The sequence below is a fragment of the Camelus ferus genome, chromosome 21 (genome assembly GCF_009834535.1).
Source record: "Camelus ferus isolate YT-003-E chromosome 21, BCGSAC_Cfer_1.0, whole genome shotgun sequence".
Classification (NCBI taxonomy): domain Eukaryota; kingdom Metazoa; phylum Chordata; class Mammalia; order Artiodactyla; family Camelidae; genus Camelus; species Camelus ferus.
The window spans coordinates 24073062-24100881 of NC_045716.1; the positions used below are offsets into that span (position 1 = coordinate 24073062).

General features: G+C 55.7%; 2 protein-coding genes across 11 annotated transcripts in view; both read left to right on the top strand.

Moving 5' to 3' along the window:
• The window catches only part of RORC (RAR related orphan receptor C), a 22507-nt gene extending 830 nt beyond the window's left edge, over positions 1-21677 (top strand). The window contains exons 2-13 of one of the 10 annotated variants that reach the window (XM_032464259.1): positions 1490-1519; positions 2413-4406; positions 11479-11601; positions 11698-11783; positions 12114-12255; positions 13514-14026; positions 14233-14354; positions 15226-15382; positions 15546-15653; positions 15828-15938; positions 17156-17265; positions 20147-20448. In XM_032464259.1, coding sequence (XP_032320150.1) covers positions 4400-4406; positions 11479-11601; positions 11698-11783; positions 12114-12255; positions 13514-14026; positions 14233-14354; positions 15226-15382; positions 15546-15653; positions 15828-15938; positions 17156-17265; positions 20147-20308 — 1641 coding nt within the window. In that variant the 5' untranslated portion in view covers positions 1490-1519; positions 2413-4399 and the 3' untranslated portion in view covers positions 20309-20448. Of the gene's footprint in view, positions 1-1489; positions 1520-2412; positions 4407-11478; positions 11602-11697; positions 11784-12113; positions 12256-13513; positions 14027-14232; positions 14355-15225; positions 15383-15545; positions 15654-15827; positions 15939-16408; positions 16614-17155; positions 17266-19982; positions 20121-20146 lie in introns of those variants that run through there. The other 9 variants (XM_032464261.1, XM_032464260.1, XM_032464263.1 and 6 more) reach the window with 9 other exon arrangements.
• Positions 21678-21804: 127 nt separating this feature from the next.
• Positions 21805-27422, top strand: LINGO4 (leucine rich repeat and Ig domain containing 4). The gene is made up of 2 exons (XM_006177158.3): positions 21805-22485; positions 25033-27422. Exons 1-2 carry the CDS (start codon positions 22421-22423, stop codon positions 26825-26827), a joined length of 1860 nt encoding a protein of 619 aa, XP_006177220.2. The 5' UTR covers positions 21805-22420; the 3' UTR covers positions 26828-27422.
• The last annotated feature ends 398 nt before the right edge of the window (positions 27423-27820 follow it).

A 27820-nucleotide genomic window follows, 5' to 3' on the forward strand; every position in this document is an offset into this window, starting at 1 on the left:
GGTGTGAGCACTGAGGGGGAAAAGCTCCAGGGCCACCTGGTGGAGGAAGAACTCCACTGCCAGGGCGAGCAAGAGGAGCACCCCCACCCCAGGACCCCTCTGAAGTGCAAGGCTAGGGGCCAGAGAGATGGTGCCTCTTCGGGGAGGAAGCTGGGTGGGGCCATGCAGAATCTTGGGGGAGATGGGAGGGCCCGGATGGAGCCACTCCCTCGCTGGGCAGTCTTTCCCCCACCACAGCCCAGCAGAGCCCAGGCCTTCAAGACCACTCACCTCCACTCAGCCCAATGGAGGAAGCCTGCTAGTGGGGAGCATCACCTGGGCAGAGGGACAGTGTAGGGATGGAGGGGGATGCAGGGCGGTGTCCATGATTGGACAAGCAGAAGGTGAAAAATAACAGGAGAGCAGAGTCAGAGGTTAGGGTAACTGTAGTGGGCATAATGCAGGCCTGCAGTGTTTTCTGAAACTAAAGACTGGCCCTGTGCTCTGTGAGGGGCTGCTGTGTGGCTGTAGGAAATGCACCAAAGTCTAGCAGGGAAAGCCTCCTCCCAGGGGCTCCCTTGGTAGGTGTTTAATAAAAGCTAATCATGTGAATGAATGACACCCCCTCCCCGCCAGCGATGCTCTAGATAAGGCTTTCCCCTCAGCAGCTGTCCCTCTGGAGGTCTGTGCCTCCCTGCCCACCCCTCATTAGCCTGCTGGTGCTCCCGACTGCCTGCTCGCCACCGGGACCAGCCACACACAGCAACAGGAAGGGATTGCTTCCTCTGCAAGCGGAGCCAGAGCCCGCAGAAGGCAGAGCAGGGTCTGTGCTTACAGCTCTCCCCATCCTCTTCCTCCTAACATCCTCACTCCCCTACTCTCAACCCCTACACCTCTGGAATTCCCAGGTGCTTGCAGGCACAAATAAGCAACCAAGAGATTTAATTCTGGCTGCAGGATATTTACTGTGCACCTCTAACGGGGCAGGCACTACAGAATAACAAGGTGAACAAGACAGACACAGCCCCTGCCTCCATAGGGCTTAGTGTCTAGCAGGAAAGCCCCGTTTCACACATAATGACACAACTATAGTAGAGAGATGATGTGGTGAGTGCCAGGAAGTCGAATGCCCGGTGCTGAGTGTGTGAGCACCAGGGCAGGGTAGGGGGCGTGCAGAGCTTCTCTAAGAAAGGACATAATTGGGAACTTGGGGGATGAGAAGTTGGCTAGACTGAGGTGGAGCAAGGAAGGGGCATTCCAGGAAGAAGGAATAGTGTGGGGAAATCCCAGAGTAGTGGGGAGCCTGGCACTTGTGGCTCTTGTGAGGCCTCTTGTGACTGGAAGGCAGAGAACGAAGAGAGGGGTGCTATGGAGGGTGGGGCCATCTCATCCTCAGACACAACATTCTTCTGGGAAGGAATGGGATGGGGAATGGGGGCCCAGGCATTGGCGGGTGTCTCTCTGTCCTCTGTGGTCTTCAACTTTTGGTCCTGACCCCCTCTCTTTACAGAGCTGCTGGCTGCAAAGAAGACCCACACCTGTGAGTAGAGAGTTGGGGCAAGAACTGGGGATGTGGAGAGATGGCAAGGAATTCAGCAAGGGCCCTGGGAGGTCCGCGTAAAAGAAAGGCACATGTGTTGCACAGAGATGGAGGAGCCAAGCAGAGATGGCCGGGCCTGGAAGGAGGTGGAGCCTAGAAAAACAGAGGAGATGCAGAGACGAGGAAAGGAGGGGGAGAGGTGAAGAAGCCTCAAGATCAGGGCAATGGGAGGAGATAAGGAAGAAGCCTGAAGAGAGGAAACATTGCAAGAAACAAGGAGAGAACAGTGATAGGGAATCAGGAGAGGGAGGTGCTGGGCAGGGGCACAGGAGATGCAAGGGAGTGGGTCAGGCCGCTGGTCCAGGGAAAGGAGAGGTGAGGAGGCAGGGGTGCCTCAGGGACTCAGGGAGCCTGCACCAGGCTTTGCGGGCAGCAGAGCCAGGTTTGGTGTTCATCTCTGTGGTTAACACATCCCGAGGTGCGAACAAGCCTGGGGGCAGGCTGTGCAGGGCTGGAGAGCAGGAAAGGCTTCATCTCTGAAGGAAACACATGGATAGGAACACTCTGAGTCCTGGGGCCCTGAAAGACTGAGGCTACAGCATGTGAGAAAGGGGTTAGAGCTCAGGAAGGACTTCCCAATGGATACTAGTAAGTAAGCATCCTCTCTAGGCACCTCTCAGCACATCAGATCTCCCCTCCTAGTTTGTGGGAGAGGCTACTCCTCCAGGAAATGCACCCACTGCTCCTCAGTCCCAAAGCTTGTGTCCCATCAACGAGCCCTTACCAGCCTGAGGGCACTCTGGGGAAGGCCTTCTAAGCATAGGTTCCTTGAATTGATGAGGACCACTCTGGGGCAGGACAGGCCACCTGCATTTCTCCATAACCCTTTCTAGGATTGCCTCCCAGTTCCTCTTGAGAGCTCACTGTGGCTCCTCCTGCTGCCAAAATTGCCTACAGCGCCTTGTTCCAAGCAGAGAGATCTCAAAGGGCAACAGCATCACCCTCCTCCCTGAGCTGGTCAGAGCGGGGCTGGGGGGCCACCAAGATGCTACGTCCTTCTGAGTGGGGGGTTGCTTTGCTCAGCACAATCCTGATCGGTACCTCATCTGCCCCTAGCCACAGGGCCCCACGGAAATGCTGAGCAGGGCCTCGGGAGGAAAGCGGGTCAAGGAGTGACGCGAGCGAGTTAGAGGGAGGGGGAGCCAGGGACCTTATGTGGGTGGGGGGAGAAGGGGGACTTTCGGAGCATCTGGAACTAGAAGAGGCTAAACTCTATTCCTACCCTTAACCCCTTACCACAGAAACCTCGGCCAGGACCACACCCTGTATCCCCTCCCCAACCCACTAGCCTTGTGCAACCATACCCCCAGGCCACCCCCACCCATGAGTGTCCTCAGTAGGACACAGGCTGACAGCCCTATTCAATCCACTGCCCAGCTCCTGAGAGCCCGGGGAAGGCCAGCAGGAAAAGGCCTGCAGGAGGCGGAGGAGCCGTTGGAGTCCCAGCAGGATGAGAGACCTCTTAGGAGGCTGGCTTAGAGAATCCAGGAGATTAATGCCTCCCCCAGGCCTAGAGGTTCTGAAAAATGGGCTCTGGAAGGGGGTCCAAGATAACCCCAAGAAGGGAGGAGTCCAGGAGAGACCCTAAGGCCAAGAGGGGTCCTGATTACTAAGGGGCCCTGAAGAGGGAACCCTCAGGCTGAGGCACCCCACAGAGCAGATATGAGGCTGAGAGGGCCTCTGAAATTGACTGGTCCCTCAGAAGGACCTTCAGGCCAAGAAACTCTATAGAGAGGCTCACATGCCAGGAGACCTCCCAGGCTGAGACACCCTCATAAGCAGACCTGAACCAGAGAAATCTTTCCACTCCTCAAGTGGGATCTGGAGCCAAACTGCCTGAATTTGAATCCTGACCCCACTACTTTGCTAGCTAAGTGACCTTGGGGAAGTTACTCAACCTCTCTGTGCCTCACTTTCCTCATCTTTGAAATAGGGATAATGGCACCTATCCCATAAAGTATTTTGTGAGGATTAGACAATCCATACAAAACATTAGGAACCATTTCTGGCATGTAGCAAGCATCATCACCATCATCTACTTTCCAATTTCAGCAGTTTTGCTCCTGGGGGCATTTCTGAAGGACTAACACCTTCTACAGCTGGTGGCATTTGTCTGATGATTATTACTGCTACTATTATCATTTACTCCCTAGCTCAGGGCGTGCACCCTGTCGTAGGGAGGGTGTGAGCATGGTGGGCGGTGGGGCAGCCTCCCAGGCTGCATTTCACTGAGCACGGCCTTTGGTAGTCCACAGGGTCGCAGATGGCACATGCCACCGCCCCAGGCAGATATTCTGTGACTTACCTTTAGAAACATCCCTGTCCCTGGAGTCACCTGGCAAAGAGGGTCAGGCTCGGGGGTCCTCATTGGGGAGGGGGAGTAGGAACCTGGCCCCAGGCTCATGTGAGCTCCATTCCTCCCCAGCCAGAACTAACCTGGCGGGTGGAAACAGCTTTTACCGGTGTGTGGCTGTCGCATGTGGTTTTGGAATTTTCCAACACCCCCTGTGATTGGCTGCCCCGCCCCTCACACCCTGCCCCAGGCCCAGATTGGCCACATGGGGCGCCTGTCATCCTACCGCTGCATCCCAGGGGGGTGGGAAGTGGGGGAGTTGGGGGGGTTGTCACTTGGCCACCTGTATGGTGTGGAGCTTAAACCCCCCTGCCCAGAAGCACTGGGGGAGAGCTAGGTGCAGAGCTGTGGGCTGAGGCTCTGCTGAGAGGGCCTCGCCCCAACCCAGCTGCCAGCTGCGCCCCATCCCTGGACCACCCCTGCTGAGAAGGACAGACCGCCCAGGCAGCAAAGCCCACGACTCAGTCATGAGAAGTAAGTGAATGGGGCCACCTGGGAGCGGGGAAGCCTGGGTCCCGTCGTCAACCCCGGGCCCTCTAGAGAGGAGGGGCGTCTTGGGAGCAGCGTGAGCAAAGCTGAGTGCTCTTCCCTGGCAGAGTGTGTCCAAGTCAAGGCCAAGGTCTGTTGGGAGATGGATGTAGTAGTTGGGGAGTCTCACTTCCCAAGCAGTTCCCTCAGTAAAGGGACTGTTGAGGAACTCCTCTGGAAAGGATCTCCAAGAGTATCTGAGGCACAGTGCCTCTCATCTTAGAGAAAGAGACTGTGACCCCGAGAGGCCGAGTGCTTCGCTCCAGATCACACAGCTATAGTAGGTGGAGGCTGGTAATGAATAGGCAGCCTGAACTCACTCTCCTGGCTCCCACTACAGTGGTTCCCTCCATGCCTGCAAACTGCCTGAGAGTGGGATGAGAAAGGAGGCCAGAGGAGTTACTGTGCCCTGAAGCAGCAGGACAGTGAGGGTAAAGCGAGGTTAGCAGGCAGAGGGGGTCAGAGCCCCACCTCCAGGCCTCTGAGCCACCACACTCTCTGCCCAGTGCAGGAACATGAGGACCGACTAGATTCCCAGGTGTGTGTGTGTGTGTGTGTGTGTGTGTGTGTGTGTGTGTGTGTGTGTCCGTCCGTCCGTCCATCCCATCCCAGGTTCAGGCACCCATTTGATGAGAGGGATGAGGCAGTGGACATGGGAGCAAAAAGCCTTCAGCTTCATTCCTTTCCGGGCTTGGAGCCATGGGCCAACAGCTGGTGGGCAGGTGCCTAGGGTCCCTGTGCCTTCTAGCAGAGCAAGGGTGGGCAGGGAAGCCAGAGAACCTCTCAGTGCACAGGGCGAAGGAAGCAAAGGGAAGCCCCATGCCCTTGTGGCCTGAGGCAGCCCCAGTCCCAACCCAGGGTCTTCCCACAGCCCACAAAAGGGAGGCCACATTGGGTCCTGGAAAGACCCGTGGGCTGAGGGTCTAAAGACCAGGTTCTGGTGCCACCTCTGTCACTGACTCGCCTTGTAGCCTTAGGCAAGTCATTGCGCCTTTGTCTCCTCCTCTGCAAAACAAGTAAGCTGAATTTAAAAACAAAACCAGCTTTAGAGAGGCTCCCAGTTCTGAGGGCCCAGGACAAAGGAGAGACTCCTAGTCCCTGAGTGAGGCACCCCCAAGCACAGTGACAGGAACTCAGCTCTCCCCTAGGGTCCAAGGGTATGAGGGTTCGTGGAGAAGAGGCTGAAGAAAGGGAAGAGCCCCACCGCTAGGCCGGAGACGAGACCCCAGCGCGGGTGTGTGAGCTGGGCTGGGTTGGGGATGAGGGGAGAGGAGCCAAAACCTTCCACAGGAAGAAGGGCCTCTTGGAGCTTCAGTTTCCCTTCTAGCTTCTTCCCATTAGCAGCAAAGGTTAGCAGACCGGTCTTCCCAGAAGTGGCCTCAAATCAGCAAATCCACCCTGGGAAACAATGATGTGGTGTGCCTCAGAGCCGGGCAGGAGGGCAGGAGTCCCCGGGGCTGCAGGAGGCAAACACTGGGCGGCTCTACAGGGCATCCTCCCGGGCTGGTAGGCAGGAGTGGGGGTCTCCTCTGATGGGGGGGGGACTGCCCTAACCCCCCAGTGAGCGCCAGCCACCACCACGTTCAAAGGGCCTCCCCCTGCCTCACATCACTCCTGCACCTTCACCTTTCCCTCTCCTCCCATCCTCAGCAGGACTCCCAAACACCCCCAGCCCAAGGAGCTAGAAGTCAGAGCATCCCGAGCTTGTCCCTTCACAGTGAAACGTGGGAGTCTGTGTGGCCGCCCCCCTCAGGGGCACCCTCCCTCTCCCCTGCCTCTGAGCCCCTGACTCAAACAGGGAACAGGGACTTTCCCAGGCTAAGAGCTCTCCAAGAAAGGCAGCCCTGGGGTCTCTTCCTGCCCTCCACTGGCCAGTCCTTTCTGAGATCTAGTCTCCACTCCTCCTGCTGCTGCAATGCTACCCCTTCCGTGAGACTCTGGGCTCAGAAAGGATGGCAATATCTCTTTGGGGAGAGGGAAGGCTGGAAAGGAGATGCAGCCCCAGAGGCAGGGAAGGCCACTGATTGTGACGTCTGGGCTCCCACTCCTCAGAGCTTCCTCCTGGTGATTCATCCCCTCCCCCATCTACTGGTTGTTTTCACTCAGTTTTTTTGTTTCCCCTCCTTTCTCCTGTCCCAGACTGTGGGGGTGGCGGGGGCACCAGGAGGGGGTTTCAGGTGGCTGGCTGCCTTTCGTGGCTTTTCAAAACCCCAGACTCTTCCTCGCCCACCTGAGTTTTAGCTTCACTACTTTCTCAGCCCTGGGATCTGGGTGTATCAGCAGAAAATTCTCGCCATGGGCAGGGAGGAGCGTTCACCAGGTGCAACTGCTTCTCTCTTGACCCCTGCCCAGCCCTCCCCCTCCTGCTCCCCTGCGGCGGGTGGCCCCGCAGTGGTTTCCAGCTTTGCAGAAGCTGCGGGAACGGAGAGCTGAGAAAGGAGGGAGGCTGGTAACAGGCTGGGGTACATGGGGGACCCCTGGCCAGAGCTGTGGTCTCCGTGGGGAGAGAGACTGAGTTTTGGTCGTGGGGAGAGGGGGCCTAAGCTAAGAAAAGAGATGCATCCCTCTTTCCCACTCACTCATTCATTTCTGCAGAGAGGCCTACCAAGATGTGTGAATGCCCGTCCACACCCCAAGGGAGCTGTGGTCTCCTGAGGAGTCCCAAGTCAGGATCTCTGGTGGGATGAGTGAGCCATTCCTCCCTGGCCTTAGAAGTCTCCCCTGAGAAATGGGTAAAAGCAAGAGGGCCCTGGCACCACAGAGGAAGGCGTGGGACAGAGGGAATAATGTCTCTCTAGACCTTTAGACTAGACATGAGTCCTGGCTTTAGTCCCACGAGTGTCCTTCCTGAATTCCAGTCCTCGCCCATCCCCCTCACATCACAATTTACCCTGCAGTCGGTAACCTTGTCCCCAATTCCACTCTGCCCAGTGCCTTTGGATGTCATCCTTACAGAATGTATGGCTCAGTGGTTGAGGACAGTGGCTCTCAGGTTATAGAGACCTGGGTTCACATGCCAGATCTGCCACTTCTGGCTGTGTAACCTTAGTCAAGCCACTTACTTGCTCCTGGACTCAGTTTTCTCATCTGTAAAGTGGGGACAAGTAGTATCTATTTCACAGAGTTGTTGTGATCATTAAATGAAAAATGTGTGTAAAGCCTGGCCCGGAGAAAGAATTCAGCCAACACCACTCTGTCGTAATTATCCCCCACTTAACCAACGTCCACTGGAGAAAAGAAGAGAGAAAGAGAAGTCCCCTAGACTGACGGGCGCCAGGAGGAGATGCGGGTGGTTCTGGGGTTTGAGGAGAGATCCCCCTGGGTTGCAGCCCCTCCTTTGCTCCCACCACTTCCTCTCTGTGGCACAGGGCACCTGGACAGGGCCTAGGGCTGGCTTCCTAAGGTGGCACAGGGCCAGGCCCTGGATACATTCAAAGAGCGCTATCAATGAATCTCGCAGCTGTGAGGAGGGTGAGATTAGAGGAGGCTGGAGGGAGGGGCGCCTACTTTGTCTCTACCGTATTTCTCCGCATAGGAAGTACTCAGAGGAAGTTCCCTGAGGATCCTTCAATCCCCAAAGCAGTCAGATGACATTCATTTTCTTTTCCTATTACTGTGTCAGAGTGACATTTTAGAGGTCACACTGGACAATGGCAGGGAAGAAGCAAGGATGAGCTGGGGAAGAGACTAGCAACCCCACCCTTACGCCCCAGGAAGAGGCGCCTGGTGCAAAAGCACAAAGAGGGACTAAAAGCTTGCTACTCAGAAGTGTAGGGTGAGGACCAGCAAGCTTGGGCACCAACGGAGAGCTTGTTCAAATACAGAACCTGGGCCCCCCTCAGACCTCCTTTTAACAAGATCCCTAGGTGATCTTGTTTGAGACTCAAGGGTCTAGAGTCATCCAGTCACTAGGTGGTTTCAAGAGGTATTATGTGTACATGAGTGTTTCTCTGTCCTTGGAATTAGAGGGTTTCCTTTGCTGGGCCCTGGGTGAGAGCTGCAGTGAGATTCAAAGATCTCCCCGAAGCAGCAGGTGAGGGCGGGCCGAGTGAGGGCTGCTGTGGGAGCCGTGCTGCAGGGGCTGGCCTAGAGGTTCCTGACCTCTGCTTGGTTCTAGTTCCTGGCACCCTCAAGCCTTGAGATGGTAAGTTCCTGGCAGGCCAAGCTCCCGGGCAACAGCTTGAGTAATCCTGTGATTACTCAGCTCCCCTCCCCAATCTGGGTTCCCACCAGCTGCTGCTTCGGGAACTGGGCTCAAGGGGGAGGTTTGAAGGTGAGGTATCCGAGGTGTTTTTCAGCTCCTGCTCACCCCACCGCCACCTGGCCAGTCCCCTTCCCATTCTCTCCCCTCCCCTCCTCCACAAGTCACACTCCTGCCCACCAGTATTTTCTCTTTGAGGTTCTGGGTAGATGGCATTGCAGGGGTGCAGGTGGCAGAGCAAGGAGGGAGGAGTAGGGTGAGAGGGCCTGACAGTGCTGACAGGGCCAGGGGTTGGGCATGGGGCCAGGACATGAGTGTAGGTTTTTCTGTGTTTCTGTGGCTATCTCTCCATCTCTGGGTCTGTCTCTGTTGTCTCCTGGTCACAAACCTCTTGGTCTCTCTACCTCAGAGGCTAGAGGGTCTGACCCTGTAGCACGGAACCGCTGATGCTGTGGGCCTGTCTCACTGTGTACCTCTGCCTTGGACTATGGCTGGGGAGCATGAGCGAGTGGCTGGCCTTGTGGCTGGGGTCCAATCTCTGGCATCCCCCAAACATGGGTGTTTGTGAAGGGGGTCAATGGCTGGCCACATTGTCCTAAGAGAAGGGCAAGATTTGGTGACACTATTGTGAGGTCCTAGGGCCGGGACCAGCAGTGGGTCAGGCCATGGGGCAGAGAGATGTGTCTGGGTCACCCGTGTGGTCGGCGCACACACGCACACGGATGTGGCTCCTGGAGAAGGGAAGAGGCAGGGAGGCCTGTGGCTGACTGCTGGGCTGGGGCCCGAGTTCCCACTGTGGCTTGGCCTAGTCTCCCTCCTGCTTGCTTTTTTGGGTGACCCATGTTGGTTTCTGCCCTCTCTGGGCTTAGGGCCACTGAGGAGAGCGATCCCACAGCGTTGGAGGGGGAAGGTGTCGGGGAGAGGCAAGAGCAGACTCTATAGGGTGCAAGTGCTTCTCTTGGGCCTCAGATGCCCTCTGGGTTCTGCGCGGGTTGTACCAGCACGCTGAGCCCTCATGGCTGAGCTGTGCTCTCCTCATGTGACACCACGGACCTCCCGTGCTATCGCCCGTCACCCCATGCACGGGCAATGCTGTGCTTCCCCCCGATTTTACCTACAGGGGAACTGAGACTTAGAGAATCCAAGTGGCCTCATGTGCAGGTGTCCCCACATTCTCTGCCTCTTTTCCAGGTGCCCAATCCCCTCTTGTTCTCTCTTCCCGCCTCACATTCCAATCTGCTCTTAATTTACTGGAAAGAATCTGAAGGCTCACTTGCTATCTTTCCTGGGTGATCACAGCTTACTGTGAGGGTGTTGGGCAGACTAGGTGGGGCTAGGGGAGGGGGAAAGACTTGAATTCTAACAGAGGAATTTCAGATACCCCGGGGCGCCTGTCCCCCATGAGGAGGCAGCTGCTTACTCTGACTCAGCTCAAGGCTAGCCTGAGGGGATAATGGTTTAAGGATGATGGAAGCAATATTTCGGGGAGTGGTGGGCAAGCCATGGTCACGCTCCCCACCTCATCAACAGGTCCTACACACATCCAGGGTCCAAGCCTGGGCCAGAGGAGAGCTCACAGGAATGTGGATTCGCCATATAGACAGGATGCTGCTTCATCTGACCCTCAGGGTGGGATATGAAAGGGAGAAATGTCAGAGATGAGAAAGGGGTCCTAGACCACTTTTATACTCCACCCCCAGCTTTCCCCCTCAGAGGGAAGGCAGCAGGTCAGCGATGGCAGAGAAGTGACCCACAGGGCCTTAGAAGTGCTAAAAATATCTCAAACAGTAGGGACCCCAACTCTGCCCATTTCCTCCAAAGATGGGCTGGGGGAAGGCCATTGGCTGGTGCCTGAAACTCAGCGGAGACCTGTGGGCATTGACCAGGATGGGGCAAAACAAGAGATGAACCTGGGGCCAGCAACCAACCACAGTGAAGGCAGGGGGCTGGCATAGGTTACAATGATCTCAGGGGAGAGAGGGGATCCTGGCACCCGGTGAACAAACACTAACACTCATTTGCACTTGGGCACGCTGGCTCAAGCCGATACACCCACTGGCTGACAAATCTCATGTACCTTTCATGCGTACATACACACACATACACATGAGCTGACCTTCAAGCATCCAGCACGCCCTCTGATGTGTGTACCCCCAAAGTCATGTACACACAACAACAAAATGGAAAGCTATGGGGAACTGGGATATGGACCCAGCTCCTGGGTAAACTAGCTGTGTGAACCTGAGCCTCATCTGGCCTATTCCTTCATCTGTAAAGGAAATGAAAGAGGTTGAACGAGATGGTCTCCAGCCCCAGCCAGTGTTGACATTCATGCTTTGTGTGCACATAACTGGATGCAGAGGCTCACGTGCTGAGACATGCAGAGCCACCCTCTGCTCTGAGGCCAGGAACCTAGGAGCCCTGCTGTATTGACGCCACTCTCCTGAGCTCCATCTCAGCTTCTCCCTGCTGTCTCTGGGCCTCACTGCGTGGACCCTGCCCTCTTGTCCCCTGGACTCCGTACAGCCCCTCCCTGAGCCTCTGCTGCCTGCCTGAGGATGGCTGGCATCTCTACCTGGCCCCCAGGGGGCTTCCTGCCTAGTGCCCCACATCTTCCCGCCATGCCCCACACTCTACCCCTGGAGACTGAGCCCCACTGAGGCGGGTGGCACAGAGGAAGCCCCCTGGGCGGGAAGCAGGTGTTGTGAAGTAGTGAGGACTCCCAGGTCCCTCAGGCGGGAGGGAGGCAAGCAGAGCTTTTCATCTTGAAGGGCTGAGCAGGTGGCCTCTCTGCAGCTGCTTTCCCTGCCCCCATAGAGCTGATACCACCCCAGCCGCCCCGCAAAACACAAACGGCCTCCGCAGACCCTTTCCTGAGTGGCATTTGGCACTTCACTCCTTCTTCCATCTTGCAAGAGGGAAACAGCAAGCTGGAGCAGGGTAGGAAAAAGCAGGGGGAAGCACCATGCCCCGTGCCTGCTGCCCAGGTACAGGGGTAGGATGCGCCAGGGCTGACCTCAGCTCTTTCTCTTCCAGCACAAATCGAAGTGATCCCTTGCAAAATCTGTGGGGACAAGTCATCTGGGATCCATTACGGGGTAATCACCTGTGAGGGGTGCAAGGTGAGTGCGCTTACACACACACAGCCTCTTCAGATACAAGAGGGGGCTCAGTGGCCTTTGTTCTGACTGCAGGGCTGGTCTCCTGAGGCAGCCAGGGAGCTGCTGGGGCTGCCCATTACCAGGAGTGCCCTGCACACAGGAGCGCCTTGTCTTCAGCTGGGGAAGTGTTCGCTGGACAGATTACAATTACACCAAGAAATGGAGGAGAAAAAAACGAAGGGATGCTAGGATCTGGAAAAGCTGGGGCCAGGTCTTGCAGGTTGGAGGCTCTCAGGGCTGAGCTGGGCCTGGCCAGGATCAGCAGTCTTGGTCTCCACCTGCCTCCCCCAGGGTTTCTTCCGCCGGAGCCAGCAATGTAACGTGGCCTACTCCTGCACCCGTCAGCAGAACTGCCCCATCGACCGCACCAGCCGAAACCGGTGCCAGCACTGCCGCCTGCAGAAATGCTTGGCGCTGGGCATGTCCCGAGATGGTGAGGCCAAGCGGGCAGCCCCCTGTGGCTTCCCTGGAGTCCCCAAGGGAGCAGCTGGCCTGCTGTGCCAGACAGGGGTTAACCTGTAAAAACGCCCTCCCAGAGCTCTGCTCTCCATCCCTCTCTCCGGAGGGCCCTTGTCTCTTCCACTGTCCACTGGTGGGTGCTGGGGGCTTATGGGGGGCACGCCACCCTCGTCAAGGGTCTTTGCAGTCCCCAACTTCAGGCTCTGCTAGAACCACCCTCCTTTTTCTAAGGTCCCAGACTCTTCAATTTCTCCTTCCTCGGGATGGATTCTCCTCACCCCACTCCCCTGTGGCCCAGATACCATCAACGGTCCACACCTTTCCCTCCAGCCCCGTCACTCCAGTTCCAGCTCCATCTCCCTCCCTAGTCCCCCATCCCTGGCCTGGGGACCAGAGTCCACCTGGGAACAGCCCCAAAGGCTTGAGGGTGGGGAGGATGGACGTTCCTGGTGCTTTCTCCACCTTCCTCAGTCACTGCCCCTTCTCCAGCCCCCAAACTGCCCCCCCAAGACACCACAGAAGGAGCCCAGGGTGGGGCTGGGGGAGGCACGAGGTGATGAGGAGCCAGAAGGAGCCTGTCAGCACTTTTCAGCGCCCAAAATAACAAAGTGAAAGGAAACACGCAGGGTTGCAAAGGGGCAGGCGGGGCGAGGGGCTGTGCCCCCACACCTGGGAGGGGCGGTAGGGCGAGTGAAGAGGCAGGAAAGAGAGAGCAGAAGAGGATGTTCAGAAACGAGCCGCGGAGCCTGGGTTGGGCTGTGGTGAGTATCTAGGTCACAGGGAGCCTGCCCGCCTGACCACAGGGAGACCCGTGTTCTCAGCCACCCTCTTCCTCTGGCCCTCCGAGGCAGGCGCGGTGACCCTGATACAGCTTAAGGCCCCCGACTCGGCCACCCCCAACCTCGGCTCAAGAGGCCAGAACCCTCAGTCCAGGCTCGTTGCTTGAATTCTGCCACTGCTGGAAGTTGGTTTCGAGCAAGGAGTGTTTGCTCAGGAGACCAGAATGCCTGGGCTGGACAGAGCCCTGTGGCAAACGGGAGTGAGGAGGGGAGGGGGTCTCAAACAAAAGTGCCCTAAAGGGAGGCTCCAGGGCAAGACGGAGAGAAGCTCTGCTTGGAGTCAGCTATTCAGGAAGCGACAGGATAGTCCTATAATGGTCAAAAGGCCTGTTGACTCTGCCCTGTGCCCTGTCCTCCTGCCTCAAACACTCCTGATCCCCGGACCTCTTGCAGCTGTCAAGTTCGGCCGCATGTCCAAGAAGCAGAGGGACAGCCTGCACGCTGAGGTGCAGAAACAGCTGCAGCGGCGGCAGCAGGAGCAACGGGAACAAGCCGTCAGGACCCCTCCTGCAGGGGCCCAGGGAGCAGACCCCCTTGCCTGCACCTTGGGGCTCCCGGATGGGCAGCTGCCCCTGGGCTCCTCACCTGACCTGCCCGAGGCCTCGGCCTGTCCCCCTGGCCTCCTGAGAGCTCCAGCCTGTGGGCCCTCCTACTCCAACAGCTTGGCCAAGGCCGGGCTCAACGGGGCCTCGTACCACCTACAATACAGCCCTGAGAGGGTCAAGGCTGAGGGCGGAGAGGACTTCCTTGGCACCAGTAACCAGCGGGCCCCTGACAGGTGTGGACTCCATTTTGCGGACCCCAGGCATCCTGGGCTTGGGGAACCAGGACGGGGTCCGGACAGCTACTGCAGCCCCAGTTTCTGCAGCACCCCAGAGGCACCCTATGCCTCCCTGACAGAGATGGGTGAGCAACTCGGGAGACAGAGGGGCTGGGACATCGAAGGAGGGGCTTCCAGGAGAAGAGCCCTAGTCAGCCCCCCATGTAAATCACACACGCCCAGGGTGGCGGGGGCAGGCAGGGAGGGGTAGGCCAGGCAGAGGAGTGCCCTTTGTCTGGGTAGGGTAGGAGCTGGCTGAGCTTGAGCCCCTGCCTTCCTCCTCTGGCCCCAGAGCACCTGGTGCAGAACGTTTGTAAGTCCTACCGAGAGACGTGTCAGCTGCGGCTGGAGGACCTGCTACGGCAGCGCTCCAACATCTTCTCACGAGAGGAGGTGGCCGGCTACCAGAGGAAGGTGAGGCCAGGAGATCATGCTGGGAAGGGAGGACATCCCACCACCGCCGGAGGGAGTCCAGCGCCGGCCACCCACACACACAAGTGGGCCGGGGCGAGGCAGGGAATCACAGAAAGACACGAGCATGTACATGCTTTTAAAAAGCACGTACCCTAGCAGGTGGATGAGAGCTTTTCCTTAGCTCCTGCCTATGAACATTTTACCCGGCCTCCATCCTACCTCCTCCACCACCCAGACCTTGGTGTGCAGCCCTGGGCAGACTCTCCTTCCTCCTCCTCATCAATGACAATAGTCAGAATTCCAATTGCCATTTGTTAAACACTCCTTCTCTGCCAGGCACTGTGCTAAATGCTTTACATAAATTATCCTTGACCCTTAAAACAACCGACCTGTGAGGTTGGCATTTGCTTCTGTTTTTAATGGACTGGGAAACTGAGCTCAGGCGAATTCATAGACTCACTCCATATCACAAAGCAGTGGAGCCAAAGGCAAATTCAGATCCACTGGGCTCTAGAGCTTGTTCTGTCCCTTTCATCACATCCTGACAACCCCTGCGCTACAAACACCCATCTGCACTGAACTTGGGTGTGTCCTACTCACCTCGACACGATGCGAACTCTTGGAGGGCAAAGCTGTATCTCAGAAGTTTATGGATCCCTCCCACAGCTAACTCAGTGCCAGTGGCTGGTGGGCGCTCAGTGTGACCGAGCGACAGGAATGAACATGGAGTGTGCATTTGTGCTAAGAATAGTCTAAAACACTGGTCCTGAGAAAGTGGGGGTTGAGAATCTAACCCCTTCAGTTTATCCATCTGGGTTCCCAGGGGCTTGCGGGGGTCCCAGAGTCATAAAGAGGGACCCTCCCCCTACAGTGGGACCCTCCTCCTTCCATGCAGTCAATGTGGGAGATGTGGGAACGCTGTGCCCACCGCCTCACCGAGGCCATTCAGTACGTGGTGGAGTTCGCTAAGAGGCTCTCAGGTTTTATGGAGCTCTGCCAGAACGACCAGATCGTGCTACTCAAAGCAGGTGCCCAGGGAGAGCGGGCAGGCCTGGGGGCCACTGGGGACAGATGTGGACCGGGCAGGGCTGAGGGGAGGGAGGTGTCCCAAGGGAACTAGGACATTAAAAGGGACAGAGACAGACTCCAGGCTCCATTTGACACTGTGCCTGCATTCTCCCCACTCCCCAGGAGCAATGGAAGTGGTGCTGGTCAGGATGTGCCGGGCCTACAACGCTGACAACCACACAGTCTTTTTTGAAGGCAAATACGGTGGCGTGGAGCTGTTCCGAGCCTTGGGTGAGGGGCAGGGGGAAATGAGAGAGAGGAGTCCGATGCCAACCCCATCCAAGTCTCTGAGACCCAGGGCACCCTCTTTTCAGCACAAATTGGCCCCTCTGTTCCCGAGGGGCGGGTGTCCGGGGCAGCGCAGCCTTGGCCACCTTGCTCATTCTTTCCTCTCCGCCCCGTCAGGCTGCAGCGAGCTTGTCAGCTCCATCTTTGACTTCTCCCACTCCCTGAGCGCCCTGCGCTTTTCCGAGGACGAGATTGCCCTCTACACAGCCCTCATCCTCGTCAGTGCCAGTGAGTGTCACTGGGCCTGGGGAAGGGACATTCAGGTGGTGGGGGCACGGCAGGTACTGAAGAGTCTGGGCCTTCGCTTGTGGTTAAATCTGGGAAGTTGCTTTATAGAGCAGAATGAGCCCCATCCGACCTGGCCGTGAAATAAAATGAGCTGAAGACTCAGAGGACTGAGAGAAGGCAAAGAGCAGCACAGGTGGGACCGAGGAGGTGGGGGGACTTGAGTATGAGAGGAAGTGAGCCACTTCCCTGAGAGAAAGCAGTCAGCTTGTGATTCCATCGTGGCCACCCACAGAGTCACCTGGGGAACTTTAAAAACTGCCTGGGATTGCTGCCTGGTCCCCCTCCCAGTGTCTCTGAGGTCATCGATCTGGGGTGCAGCCGGAACACCAGAGTTTTTAACAGCCTCTCTTGAGTGACTATAATGTGCTACCAAGCTTGAGAGTCACTTCTCCGTATGAACTCATTTTTAGACTGCGCCATCATGGCACAAGAATGGAGTGGGCTAGGGGAGCCAGCGGAATGCGAAGGATTCAGGGAACCCAAGGAAGTGGGTTGAGCTGCTAACCTGCGTCTGCAGACCAAGATTATCAGTCTTCTGATTCTGCCAGTGGGTAGAGACCTAAGTGTGCCCCTTGAACTGGAAATAAAGACTTAAAACATGACTTCAGGCTACTTTATGGAGTCAGGGCAAAAGGCGGTTTGCTGAAGTTAGCCACAGACTGATGCAGAGGTCCCGAGGCTAGCCTGGGTGGCTTCACGAAGGCCATCTCCTATCAGGGGCCATCCTTGCTGGGTGGCAGTGGGGACAGGGTGCTCTCTCCCAATCTTTTTTTTTTTCTTCCCCTATGGCAGAGTTTTAGAGCCTAGCACTGAATGGGCTGTGAGAAATATCAGGGTACCAGGGAGAAGGCAGCTTGGAGTTGGGAGATTATAAGTTCTCATCCCTTTTATCGCTCTCCAGTTTTCCTTGTAGAAAGCCAGCCAAGCTTAAGGCCCCAGAACTTACCATTATCAAACCAAGACACACACACACACACACACACACACACACACACACACACACACACACACTCACTCACTCACTCACTCATTTTCACTCTCTCGCTCAGCTGAGACGGCCTCTATCCAGCACAGATATCCAAAATGGCACACCCTTTTGGTGGAAGTTAACCTCCATGTTCTTTCTTGTTCTCGCTGTGGTCTCGCCCCTCCTTCAGACCGGCCAGGGCTCCAAGAGAAAAGGAAAGTAGAGCAGCTGCAGTACAATCTGGAGCTGGCCTTTCATCACCATCTCTGCAAGACTCATCGCCAAGCCATCCTGGCAAAGGTAGGAGCAGTCTCTGGGACAGAGGAGGTCAGGCCCAGTGCCAGATGTGTGACACGGGGGCTGGTGAGGACCAGGGTCTGAGGATCCAGAGGACGAAGTGCTTGAGGGCCAGCTTGTGTGAGAGAACTTGCAACAGCCTGGGGACGAGGGGACTGAGCAGTCACTTCCATGTGTGTAAAGATGGAAAGTTAGGGAGCCTGGAATTGGGAGGGAACAATTCAGTTTAATAGCACCACTGCTTACCCAGCACCTGCTGGTACTGTGGAGTGGAAAGATACAGAGATGCCGTCCTTGCCCCACCAAGAGTTTTTAATCTGTGAAGAAGAGACTCGTCTACCAATGACTCTAGAGTTGAATGTGATATGTGATATGTGATATGTGATACAACAATCATGCAGTTAACAAAGCGCTTTCCCAGATATGCTCATCCTCGTGGCAACTCAGTTGATAAGGCAGTTGTTAAAAATCTCCCCGTAGTGATAAGGAGACACAAATGACTTGTCCCAGTTTATGCAATTATAAGTGATAAATGCAAGGTTGAATCCTAGTGCCCTTTCTAGCGTATCCCTCTGCCCCGGATACATTTCTACAATAAGAGATATTGCGGGAAATGCGAGAGCATGGAACAGGGATTAAAAATAACATGGGGGTAAAAGGAGTGGATCATAAATACTTCCCAGAAAAGGTGGCATTTAAACTAGGCCATGAAACGTGTACAAGCATTCAGGGGGTGGGGCAGGCGTGCCAGGCTTAGGGTGCAATACAAGCAGAAATCAGGAGGCAGGATAATACACAGACGGAGACCAGCTAGTGGAACATTTTGACTAAAGTGTTAGATCAGGAGTTGGGATAGATTGATAGGGGCAGGGAATTAGCAGAAGACAAACTTGAAAATTAGGTCAAGGAGCAAATCAGAGAGGACTTTCAATGCCATATTAAAGAGTTAAGACTTTATTTCCAGGCAGTGGAGCACACCGAAGGCTAGAGTAATGTTATCATCAGAGCTATTATTCAGGCAATTTAATTTGGAATCAGTGGAAAGGAACCCTTTACATAATGGTCCAAGCAATGAGCCCTTGCCATGTGCCGGGCCCTGTGCTAGGTGCTGAGAATACAGCAATGACTTCAACAAAAGTCTCTGCCCTAAAAAACCTTGCAGTCTGCTAGAATAGGTTGGAAGGAGGAGAACTTGGGAGAGCAGTTTGGAAACAAATCTGGCTGGCTCCACCTTCAGAATACAGCACCTCCCCACTGTCACGCCCTCACTGTCAGTTCTCACTTGGACCATTAGAGAGGCCGCCTTACTGGACCCCTGCTCCACCTGTCTGGCCTCCAGCAGCCACACCGCACTGTTCTCCGTGCTCCTGGAGCAGCCTACAATGCTGAGAATCAAATCTAGAGTCTGTGTCCTGGCCCACTGGTCTCGTGGTTTGACCCCCGACACATTTCCTCACCTCGTCTCCTTTCTCTGCCCCCTCGATCGCCCGTCGCAGGAACACTGGCCTCCCTGCTACTCCTTGAACACATCAAGCCTAGATACTTTCGTACCTGCTTTTCTGGCTGCCTGGAAGGTTCTTCCCCTGGTTTTCCAAGTGACTTGCCCCATCCCTTCATGCTGGAGAGGTTTTCCTAGACTACCCCCTACAAAAAGCCCCCTACCGATCACCCTGTTTTATTCCTTTTTAAAGAAATTATATGACACATTTATTTTCCAGCTCCCTCATTAGGGTATACAATTAATAAAGGCAGAGAGTTATTTTATTCACTGATGGACCCCTACAGCCCACCACAGTGCCCAACAGAGTAGGATCTCTGTATCTGTTGAGTGAATGAATGAATGAATGAATGAAGCTATTGCAACAGCAAAGACAGACTCAAAATAAAGCAGTAGGAATGAAAAGGGAATGAATTCAAGAGATGTCAAGGGATCCCATGCTGCCTGCTCTTCTCTGCCTGTCCCTTTCCTAGGTAACTAAGCTGAGGGGAAGGGGGCAGCGGCTGGTGAGAGCTATTTTTAAGCCTCACTTGGTTATATGAGGAACTGCAGAAGATAAATGGTTTTCCCAGCCTTTCTCCAGTGAGGTCTCCCTCCCTCTGTCTCCCCATCAGTCTCTGGGCCTTTCCACTCCCCTCCGGCTGAGTGCTGGCAGTGTTGTTTACTATTTACAGTGTTGGGTGCCTGCTTGGAAATTGCTCAGTCCGAATAAACAGTTATTGGGCACTTGCCATGTGCCAAGCAGTTTGATAGATACAGAGGATACTGAGAGGGAGGGAGGGAGGGAGGGAGAGTAGGAGGAGGAGGAGAGAGAGAGAGAGAGACTACCCAAAAAACTTAAATCTAGGATGGGAAGACAAACTGCATCTTTTTCCTAAAATGTGGTTTAAGTGCTACACAGAGGGAAGCCCAAATGAAGAGCCCTTCTTCCAGGAGATAGTTAAAGGAAATATTCCCAGAGGAGGTGACACCTGAAGGTAAGAATTAGCCAAGCACAGAAGAACTGGAAAGCATTCCAGTAGCAGGGAGCAGTACCAGCAAAGGCAAAGAGGCCCTAACTGCGCATATAATAGAGAGTCACGGAATCTCACTATTATAAAAGCACAACGTGTGAGTGACAGCGTCTTTAACACAGCTCATTCTAGGAGTAGCAGGGACATGATTTAGGGGCTTCAGCCAGAAAACATGCACCTGTCCCACAGCGGTTCTCACTTCCCTCCAGTTCCCGGAACACATCCCTACCCCTACCAGTAGGACCTGGCTGTTCCACAAGTGCCAGGGGCACAGGGAGAAAGCAAGGAGGGTTCTCCCAGCCCAGGAAGGATGAGAGGACTGCTCTGCTCTGGGGAGAGGGCTGACGCTCTCTCCCTGTGAACCCATCTCCAGCTGCCACCCAAGGGGAAGCTTCGGAGCCTGTGTAGCCAGCACATGGAAAAGCTGCAAACCTTCCAGCATCTCCACCCCATCGTGGTCCAAGCTGCTTTTCCTCCACTCTACAAAGAACTCTTCAGCACTGAAGTCGAGTCACCTGAGGGGCTGTCCAAGTGACCTGGAGGAGAAATTCCCTTCCCTTCCCTGGAACCTGCTGGATCACCTCCCTGGACCCCCTCCCACTCTCAGCCTTTTCCTTTCCTTGCCCCCTGGAGGGTGGTCCCTGCCTGTTGTGGGAGGGGGGGCAGGGGCAGGGTGAGCAAATGCTGAGACTGATTTTCTGCCTGCAGGCCTGCCTGGCAGCAGGCCAAGGGCCAGAGGGCGGGGATGGAGGAACATCGTCTCCAGCCGAAGCTTTGTCCTGGCCCCTTTCTCAGCCCCATCACCCGCAACTTCTGAGAGGCCTGGGGTGGGATACAAGGACTTCCAGAAGGACGTAGGTGTCCTCAGGACAGCAGGGGGATCCAGGGCATCCTGGACAAATGGAAGTCAACTGTGTGCTCAGAAGCTACAAATAGGCCTTTGAAATACCTCATTGCATTTCCCAGGGGGCTTTGGCTGGGGCAATGCATGAAGCTCAGAGACTGGTGCCAGAGCCCAGAAGCACCTGCGTAGAACTTGAATCTAAGTCTTTAGATTTTCTGTCTTCCCCCTTCCTCCCAGCTCAGCAAGGAAATGGTTGGGCACCCTGGGGTCTATAAAAAACTGAATATGTGGTGGGTAAGGATGGGACAGGATTAAGAGGCTGGGGCTAATATTTTTACAGGATTTGGGTATAGGGATGGGTATGATGAAGTCCAAGAGGCAGACAAGAGACAGAGAGAGTTAGAACTCAAACCTCTTATGTGCACTTTAAAAACGGACTTCAGTGTTTACGCAAACCTGATCACACGTCCACATACACATGAAACACATACATAACCTGCAGTCATGAAGCTCAGTAGACACATTTAATCTGACACAATCTCTGCCTTCCTTGAGATCACAGCTCAGAGGAACTTAGTGGCCTCAAGGAAGTCCCAATCCTGAGGGACCCCAGAATATTTCTATGGTGTCCCAGTTCACCTATCTTAGACCTGGGGTGGCGCAAACTCTAACCCAGCCCCAGCTGTCTTCTGTCACAAGAAACCCCAAGAGAAGCAGAGATGGCTGGACACAGGTCAGTCAGGAGGCCAAGGACAGACCCTCGGAGGACTGTGGGCCCCCTCCCCCAAGCCCTGCTCTTCTCGTGGAGAAAGGAAGCAGACACAATTCCACCACTCTGTGCCTGTGTACCCCCAACTCCAGGAGAAGGAGGCCTGTTTCTCCAGCCGTGATCTTGCCCAAGTGCTCTCTTGGCTTTATAAAAGTAGCTGTGAGCCCTCCTCAGAGGGATAAACAGCAGGTGGTAGGGATGGTTGTTTTTTTTTTTTTTTTTCCCTTCTTAGGGTAGGGTAAACAGAAACCCCAACCTGTGCAGTTCTTTATAAAATGATTTCAAAGGCAAGAGGTGTGTGTGTCGGGGTAGGGAAGCCTTAATTAAGTTTACCTGCGTGCTGCTCTTTACTTTCATCCCTGCCTGAGGACCCAGGTGTCCAGCCCAGCCAGCCATCAGCATTGTAAGGATTCTGGCCCCCACCCTAAGCAAGCCCCTCAGTGAGGCGTGAGAGCTGATCCTCAGCAACTCCCCACCCCCACCCCCACCCCCAAGCAATCTCAAACTAAGCTCCACAGCTGGTGTTCTGGACTGAGAACTTTCCCCACGAATGATGCCCACAGGGGACATTTAGAATGAGAGGTTGCACGGAATTGCCCCGCATCTGGGAGACTGACAGCCTACAGAAAGTGCCTGGCCCCAGAGCTCCCCAGAGGACAGTCAGGATGTCCAAGAGACCCCGTCTCACTGCCCAGCCGCTTCCACTGCTCGCCCCAGAGACTCCAGACCCTCCCCCTGCGCTCCCTCCCCTCCACTGCCATCGGTAGTGGCGCTTGCTGCAGCCCTCCCTGGTGGCTTTATTTATTTATTTTGCACCAACAGGGTTGCTGCAGACTCATTCTTGCCTGGTTTAAAAAGAGAGAGAGGAAAAAAAAAAGGAGAAATGCTTTCTGGCTCTTTTCTCTACCTCGGTCTTGGCAGCAGCGGCTGCAGCAGCAGCAGCAGCGGAGTGCAGGCGGGCCGGTGGGCGGGCAGGCGACCCGGCAGGCAGGCAGGGAGCGGGGAGTGAGGCACACAGGGGAGGCGCAGCCTGAATGGGACGGCCCCCAGCCCTGGACGGATGCAGTACCCAACTTGATGCCACCCTCCAGCTTCCCTGGTAAGTGCCCCCTCCTCCTGTCCCGGAGCTGCAGCTGCCCTTCTCCATAACATTCTCAGAGCCAAGGCCAGACCTGTCAAGGCTAGAAGGTTTGTGCCCACCCCACTCACAGGCAACCATTGATCCTGGTCCCACAGGACTTTGACAGGAAAACTAAGATGTCCCAGGTACCCTTAAGGGGGAAGGACTCCAAGGAGACCTCCCTCCATTTCCCAGGTGCTCTCTCTACCTCTGGGAAGGGTTTTTCTGCAATCAGCATGGATATTCCAGAAATGTTTCTTCTAAGAGCCCGCGCCCCATGTAGGTTCCTGTGCCTCACTCATGTCTGCTTTAAAGAGAATATCCAGGATCAAATGTGTCTCTGGACTACCACACAGAGACAAAAAGAAGAAAGCATCCTGTTCCTTGAGGGGTGATGCCCCGGACCCCAGCCCATATGAGGAGAGAAAGAAGTGGTTCTGACACTGAGCTCTTCCTGCAAAGTGGCCAGAAGCCAACCCCGTAGCCATGGAGAATGGCCAGAAAAGTTCGTAATTACATTAGCCACCTAAAGAGAAGGGGGCCAGATCCCCCAGCCCCTGGCCCAGCAGGCATTTGGAGACTAAGAGGACACTCACAGGAGTGGGAAGGAAGGAAGCTGGGTTACACCCTTCACTGCACTTTTGCTGAATGCAGAGTAAAAAGGATGAGCAAGAACTGCAGCAGTAGTAATAAAGAGCTAGCTGCCAGGGGGACTTCCCTGAACAGGCACAGGGAGAATGAAGGAAGCTGGGACATTTGTCTCCCTGGAGAAGTCTTAGCATGCTGTAGATCCCTGTTAGGTTGAGATAGAAACAGAGGAGTCTGGGCAGCAGCCTCTGCCGTGCCAGTTTTTCTCATGCCCAAGCCTCAGAATGGTGTTCTACCTTCCTCTGCTCTTTTGGCCTTTCTTCAGTTTCCCAACTACTACAGTCCTCCAAAGCAGCTCTAGGGTAGCCACCAGCATGGTCCTTTTAGAAGATGGTGTAGAGTGGGAAGGAGAGGGGAAGCAATCACCCCATCTCTTACACTGCCTCCCCTAAGTTCCACGTGGGAGAAAATGGACTATGTAGTAGAGAGCTGACCCTGTAGGGCCCGGAAAACCTGAGGCCTGAAAGGTCAGAGGTACCTGGGATCTGCAGCTAGAAAGAAACCCAGGCATCCTGCCTCTCACAGAGCATCTATTGGTTCTTGTCCTATCTCTTTAGCCATCTCTTGCCAATTCCAATACCTCTCCTCCCGTGGGGTCTGGGTTGTCGCTGAACCAGTGAGTCTATGAGACCTCGTCTCCATCACCTCGGTCAGGCTCCAGTGGTCATCATATTCACCATCTTCCTGATGTTGCCCAGGCCTCTGGCACCCAGAAACCTACTTTAAATTGACAGGCTGTGCACACAGCCTGTGCCCAGAGATCTGCTGTGCCAGCCAAGGGATCCCAGGTGCTGTCTCTCCTCACTTACCTATGCCTCCCTGGCTCACAATCCGTTTCTTGCATATTGCTCAGGCAGTAGAGGCCAAAGGGGACAGGAGATCTCCCTGAGACTCACACATTAGGCTTGAATCAAAACATCATGAAGCGGGGGGAGGGTATAGCTCAGTGGTAGAGCGCATGCTAAGCATGCACGAGGTCCTGGGTTCAATCCCCAGTACCTTCTCCAAGTGTAAATAAATAAACCCAATTACCTCCTCCCCATAAAGAAAAAAGAGAAAAAAATCATAAAAAGCAAAACCGATCATGAAGGAGGGATACGAGAGACGCCTGAGTCTGGGGACCAAGCGACAAAACTTGGGCACCCCTTGGGTCCCTCACATACCCCGATGTCATCTGTAGGGGAGGAGGGGTTGCCCTTGGGGCTCTTGTGAGGGATTCGTGTGCTTCCTGCACCCTGTGCCTTGGCTCCTGTGCAGCCTGGCTGTCGTCCACCAGGCGTTCTGGGGAGACTGGATCTTGTTAGCCTGTGGCCTCAGGCCCTGGGCCAGGCTGGAAGATGGCACAGAGGCAGTAAGTGGAGCCTGGGGGGCTGAGCTGAGGCCCATATGCTTCCCAGCCTTGGATGACTTAGTTAAGGTAAGGCCTCTCTCCAATTAGGATCCAAAGATGGGATCCCCCTGAGCTTAGACAATGCTGTGGGTAGATAATATGGGAGAAGAAGGGTGGGCAGAGAGGGACAGAGCAGCTATCGGGGAGAAGGGACCTGAGGCATTTCTGGATCTCACAGACACAAGGAAACTCAAAGTTACTTCCCTGCTGCTTCCTGTCTCATTCCATAAAACTTACCCCACTTGACTAGGGTTCCATGAGCAAGTAAGCACTTGGCCTGTTACCCAGGGCTGGGAGGGGGAGGAAAGTACCATTTCCTCAAAGAGGAGCTCCAGGAGGCTCCAGGGAGGTGTGCACCAGCACCCTGCCTGCTGGCCATGCTGAGATGGACAGCTCAAATCTCTCTCTCCTCTAAGGAGGCCCAGGGATGTCCAGGGTCCCCATCATCTGAAGCCACTTTCCAAAAAGGGCCATGTCATCTATTCCAGGACTGAAGAGGGAATGGCTGTGGCCACAGCTCCAAAGCAAGCCTGGCCCCCGTGGCCCCCCCTCTTTTTCCTGCTCCTCCTGCCTGGGGGGAGCAGCGGCGGCTGCCCTGCTGTGTGTGATTGCACCTCCCAACCCCGGGCAGTGCTGTGCGGCCACCGGCGACTAGAGGCTGTACCAGGGGGACTCCCACTAGACACCGAGCTCCTGGACCTGAGTGGGAACCGTCTGTGGGGGCTTCAGCGGGGAATGCTGTCCCGCCTGGGCCTGCTCCAGGAACTGGATCTCAGCTACAACCAGCTGTCCACCCTCGAGCCGGGGGCCTTCCATGGCCTGCAGAGCCTGCTCACCCTGAGGCTGCAGGGCAATCGGCTGCGAATTATGGGGCCCGGGGTCTTCTCGGGCCTGCCTGCCCTCACGCTCCTGGACCTTCGCCTCAACCAGATTGTCCTCTTCCTTGACGGAGCTTTCAGGGAGCTAGGCAGCCTCCAGCAGCTGGAGGTCGGGGACAACCACCTGGTGTTCGTGGCTCCGGGAGCCTTTGCAGGGCTGGCCGCGCTGAGCGCCCTCACCCTGGAGCGCTGTAACCTCAGCACCGTGCCTGGCCTGGCCCTGGCCCGCCTCCCAGCGCTGGCGGCCCTAAGGCTCCGAGAACTGGATATTGAGAGGCTGCTGGCAGGGGCGCTCCGGGGGCTGGGGCAGCTACGGGAGCTGGAGATCCACCACTGGCCATCCCTGGAGGCTCTGGAGCCCGGGAGCCTGGCTGGGCTCAACCTTAGCAGCCTGGCCGTCACCCGCTGCAACCTGAGCTCGGTGCCCTTCCAAGCGCTGCGCCACCTGAGCTTCCTCAGGGTGCTGGACCTGTCTCAGAACCCCATCTCAGCCATCCCGGCCCGGAGGCTCAGTCCCCTGGTGCGGCTCCAGGAGCTCCGGCTGTCGGGGGCGTGCCTCACCTCCATCGCTGCCCACGCCTTCCATGGCCTGACTGCCTTCCACCTCCTGGACGTGGCAGATAATGCCCTTCAAACCCTGGAGGAAGCAGCCTTCCCTTCTCCAGACAAACTGGTCACCCTGAGGCTGTCTGGCAACCCTCTGACCTGTGACTGCCGCCTCCTCTGGCTGCTCAGGCTCCGCCACCGCCTGGACTTTGGCACGTCCCCCCCTGCCTGCGCCGGCCCCCGGCATGTCCAGGGGAAGAGCCTGAGGGAGTTTTCAGACATCCTACCTCCGGGGCACTTCACCTGCCAACCAGCCCTGATCCGAAAGTCCGGGCCACGATGGGTCATTGCAGAGGAGGGGGGGCACGCTGTTTTCTCTTGCTCTGGAGATGGAGACCCAGCCCCCACCGTCTCCTGGATGAGGCCTCAGGGGGCTTGGCTGGGAAGGGCCGGGAGAATAAGGGTTCTGGAGGATGGGACACTGGAGATCCGCTCCGTGCAGCTACGGGATAGAGGGGCTTATGTCTGTGTGGTCAGCAATGTCGCTGGGAATGACTCCCTGAGGACCTGGCTGGAAGTTATCCAAGTTGAACCACCAAATGGCACTCTCTCTGACCCCAACATCACCATGCCAGGGATCCCACAGCCTTTCTTTCTGGATAGCAGAGGCATAGCTATGGTGCTGGCAGTCGGTTTCCTCCCCTTCGTCACCTCAGTAACCCTCTGCTTTGGCCTCATTGCCCTCTGGAGCAAGGGCAAAGGCCGGGTCAAACATCATGTGACCTTTGACTTTGTGCCACCTCGGACCTCTGGGGATAAGAATTCTGGGGGCAACCGGGTCACTGCCAAGCTCTTCTGACCTTTTCTTCCACACTGGGGACCCATCCAAGCCAGCTTCAGATACCAAAGGGGAAGAGAACCAAGGCTGCTTGGACCAGAACCTAGTCCTCAACAGCACAGATCTCCCACACCTCCGCCCGCATCATGCCAGCAGCTAATGCTGCCCCTCGATAGAGTCTCCCTCCTCGTGCTTTCGCACTCATCTCTTCCCTGAGGGTCCCAGGGAGCGGAGGGTGTAGGCCCTGTAGACAGTCCAGCCCTCCCCCCACCACACGCAAAGCAGGAAATATAACCCTCCAGTCTGCTAGCCTCAGTACCAGGCTTTCTTCACAGACACTTACACACTTACACATACTCTTAATAACCAATACCAATTGCCAACCACAAATAAAAGATTATTTCAGAAGTGGGGCTGGAAAGTGGCACTCACTTCTTGGAGTCTCTGCTCCTCAACCAGGCGGTCTCCCTCTCTTTTCTGCTCTGTCCCCTCCCCAGGTGCAAGGAACCTCAGGCTAAGAAGAGGGTGTCAGTGGGGAGGGCGGAGGACAGACTACACACCGGCACTGGATCTGCATGAGCCCCCACAACCTGCCTCTATCTGTCACATTATTAAACCTGCTGCCAAAAGGCCATGGCAGTAGCAGCCATAACTCTATGTGATCTCTGGAGTTTTCTTTACATCAATCTTTTCCACCCCTTATCTCTGTCAGAACTTCCCCTTCCTACCCTGCCTGCCCACTGAGCCTGTATCCCAATGGCCTTGCCTGAATCTAAGGGGTTTATGCAAGAGGCTGCCCACCATGCCTGGAGAGATCAGCAAGGCCAGCCCATTTCAGTGTCAGCCCTTCCCCTGCACTCTCCGTCTCTGGACTTAGAAGAGAGATCCTCTGCCTTCCAAGGAACCCTCTGCAGAAATGCCAACCCAGGACCCCCAGCTTCTTCCCTTCTTTCTCATTCTGTTGGGATCTCCCTACCATTCCTGTCCTGAAGATCCCTAGTACTCTCAATGCAA

Excerpts from the sequence above, each read along its gene's own strand:
- LINGO4 (XM_006177158.3), top strand. The coding sequence starts at position 22,421 with ATGGGACGGCCCCCAGCCCTGGACGGATGCAGTACCCAACTTGATGCC. Across the intron at positions 22,486-25,032 it reads GCCACCCTCCAGCTTCCCTG|GACTGAAGAGGGAATGGCTG; the intron begins GTAAGTGCCCCC and ends CATCTATTCCAG.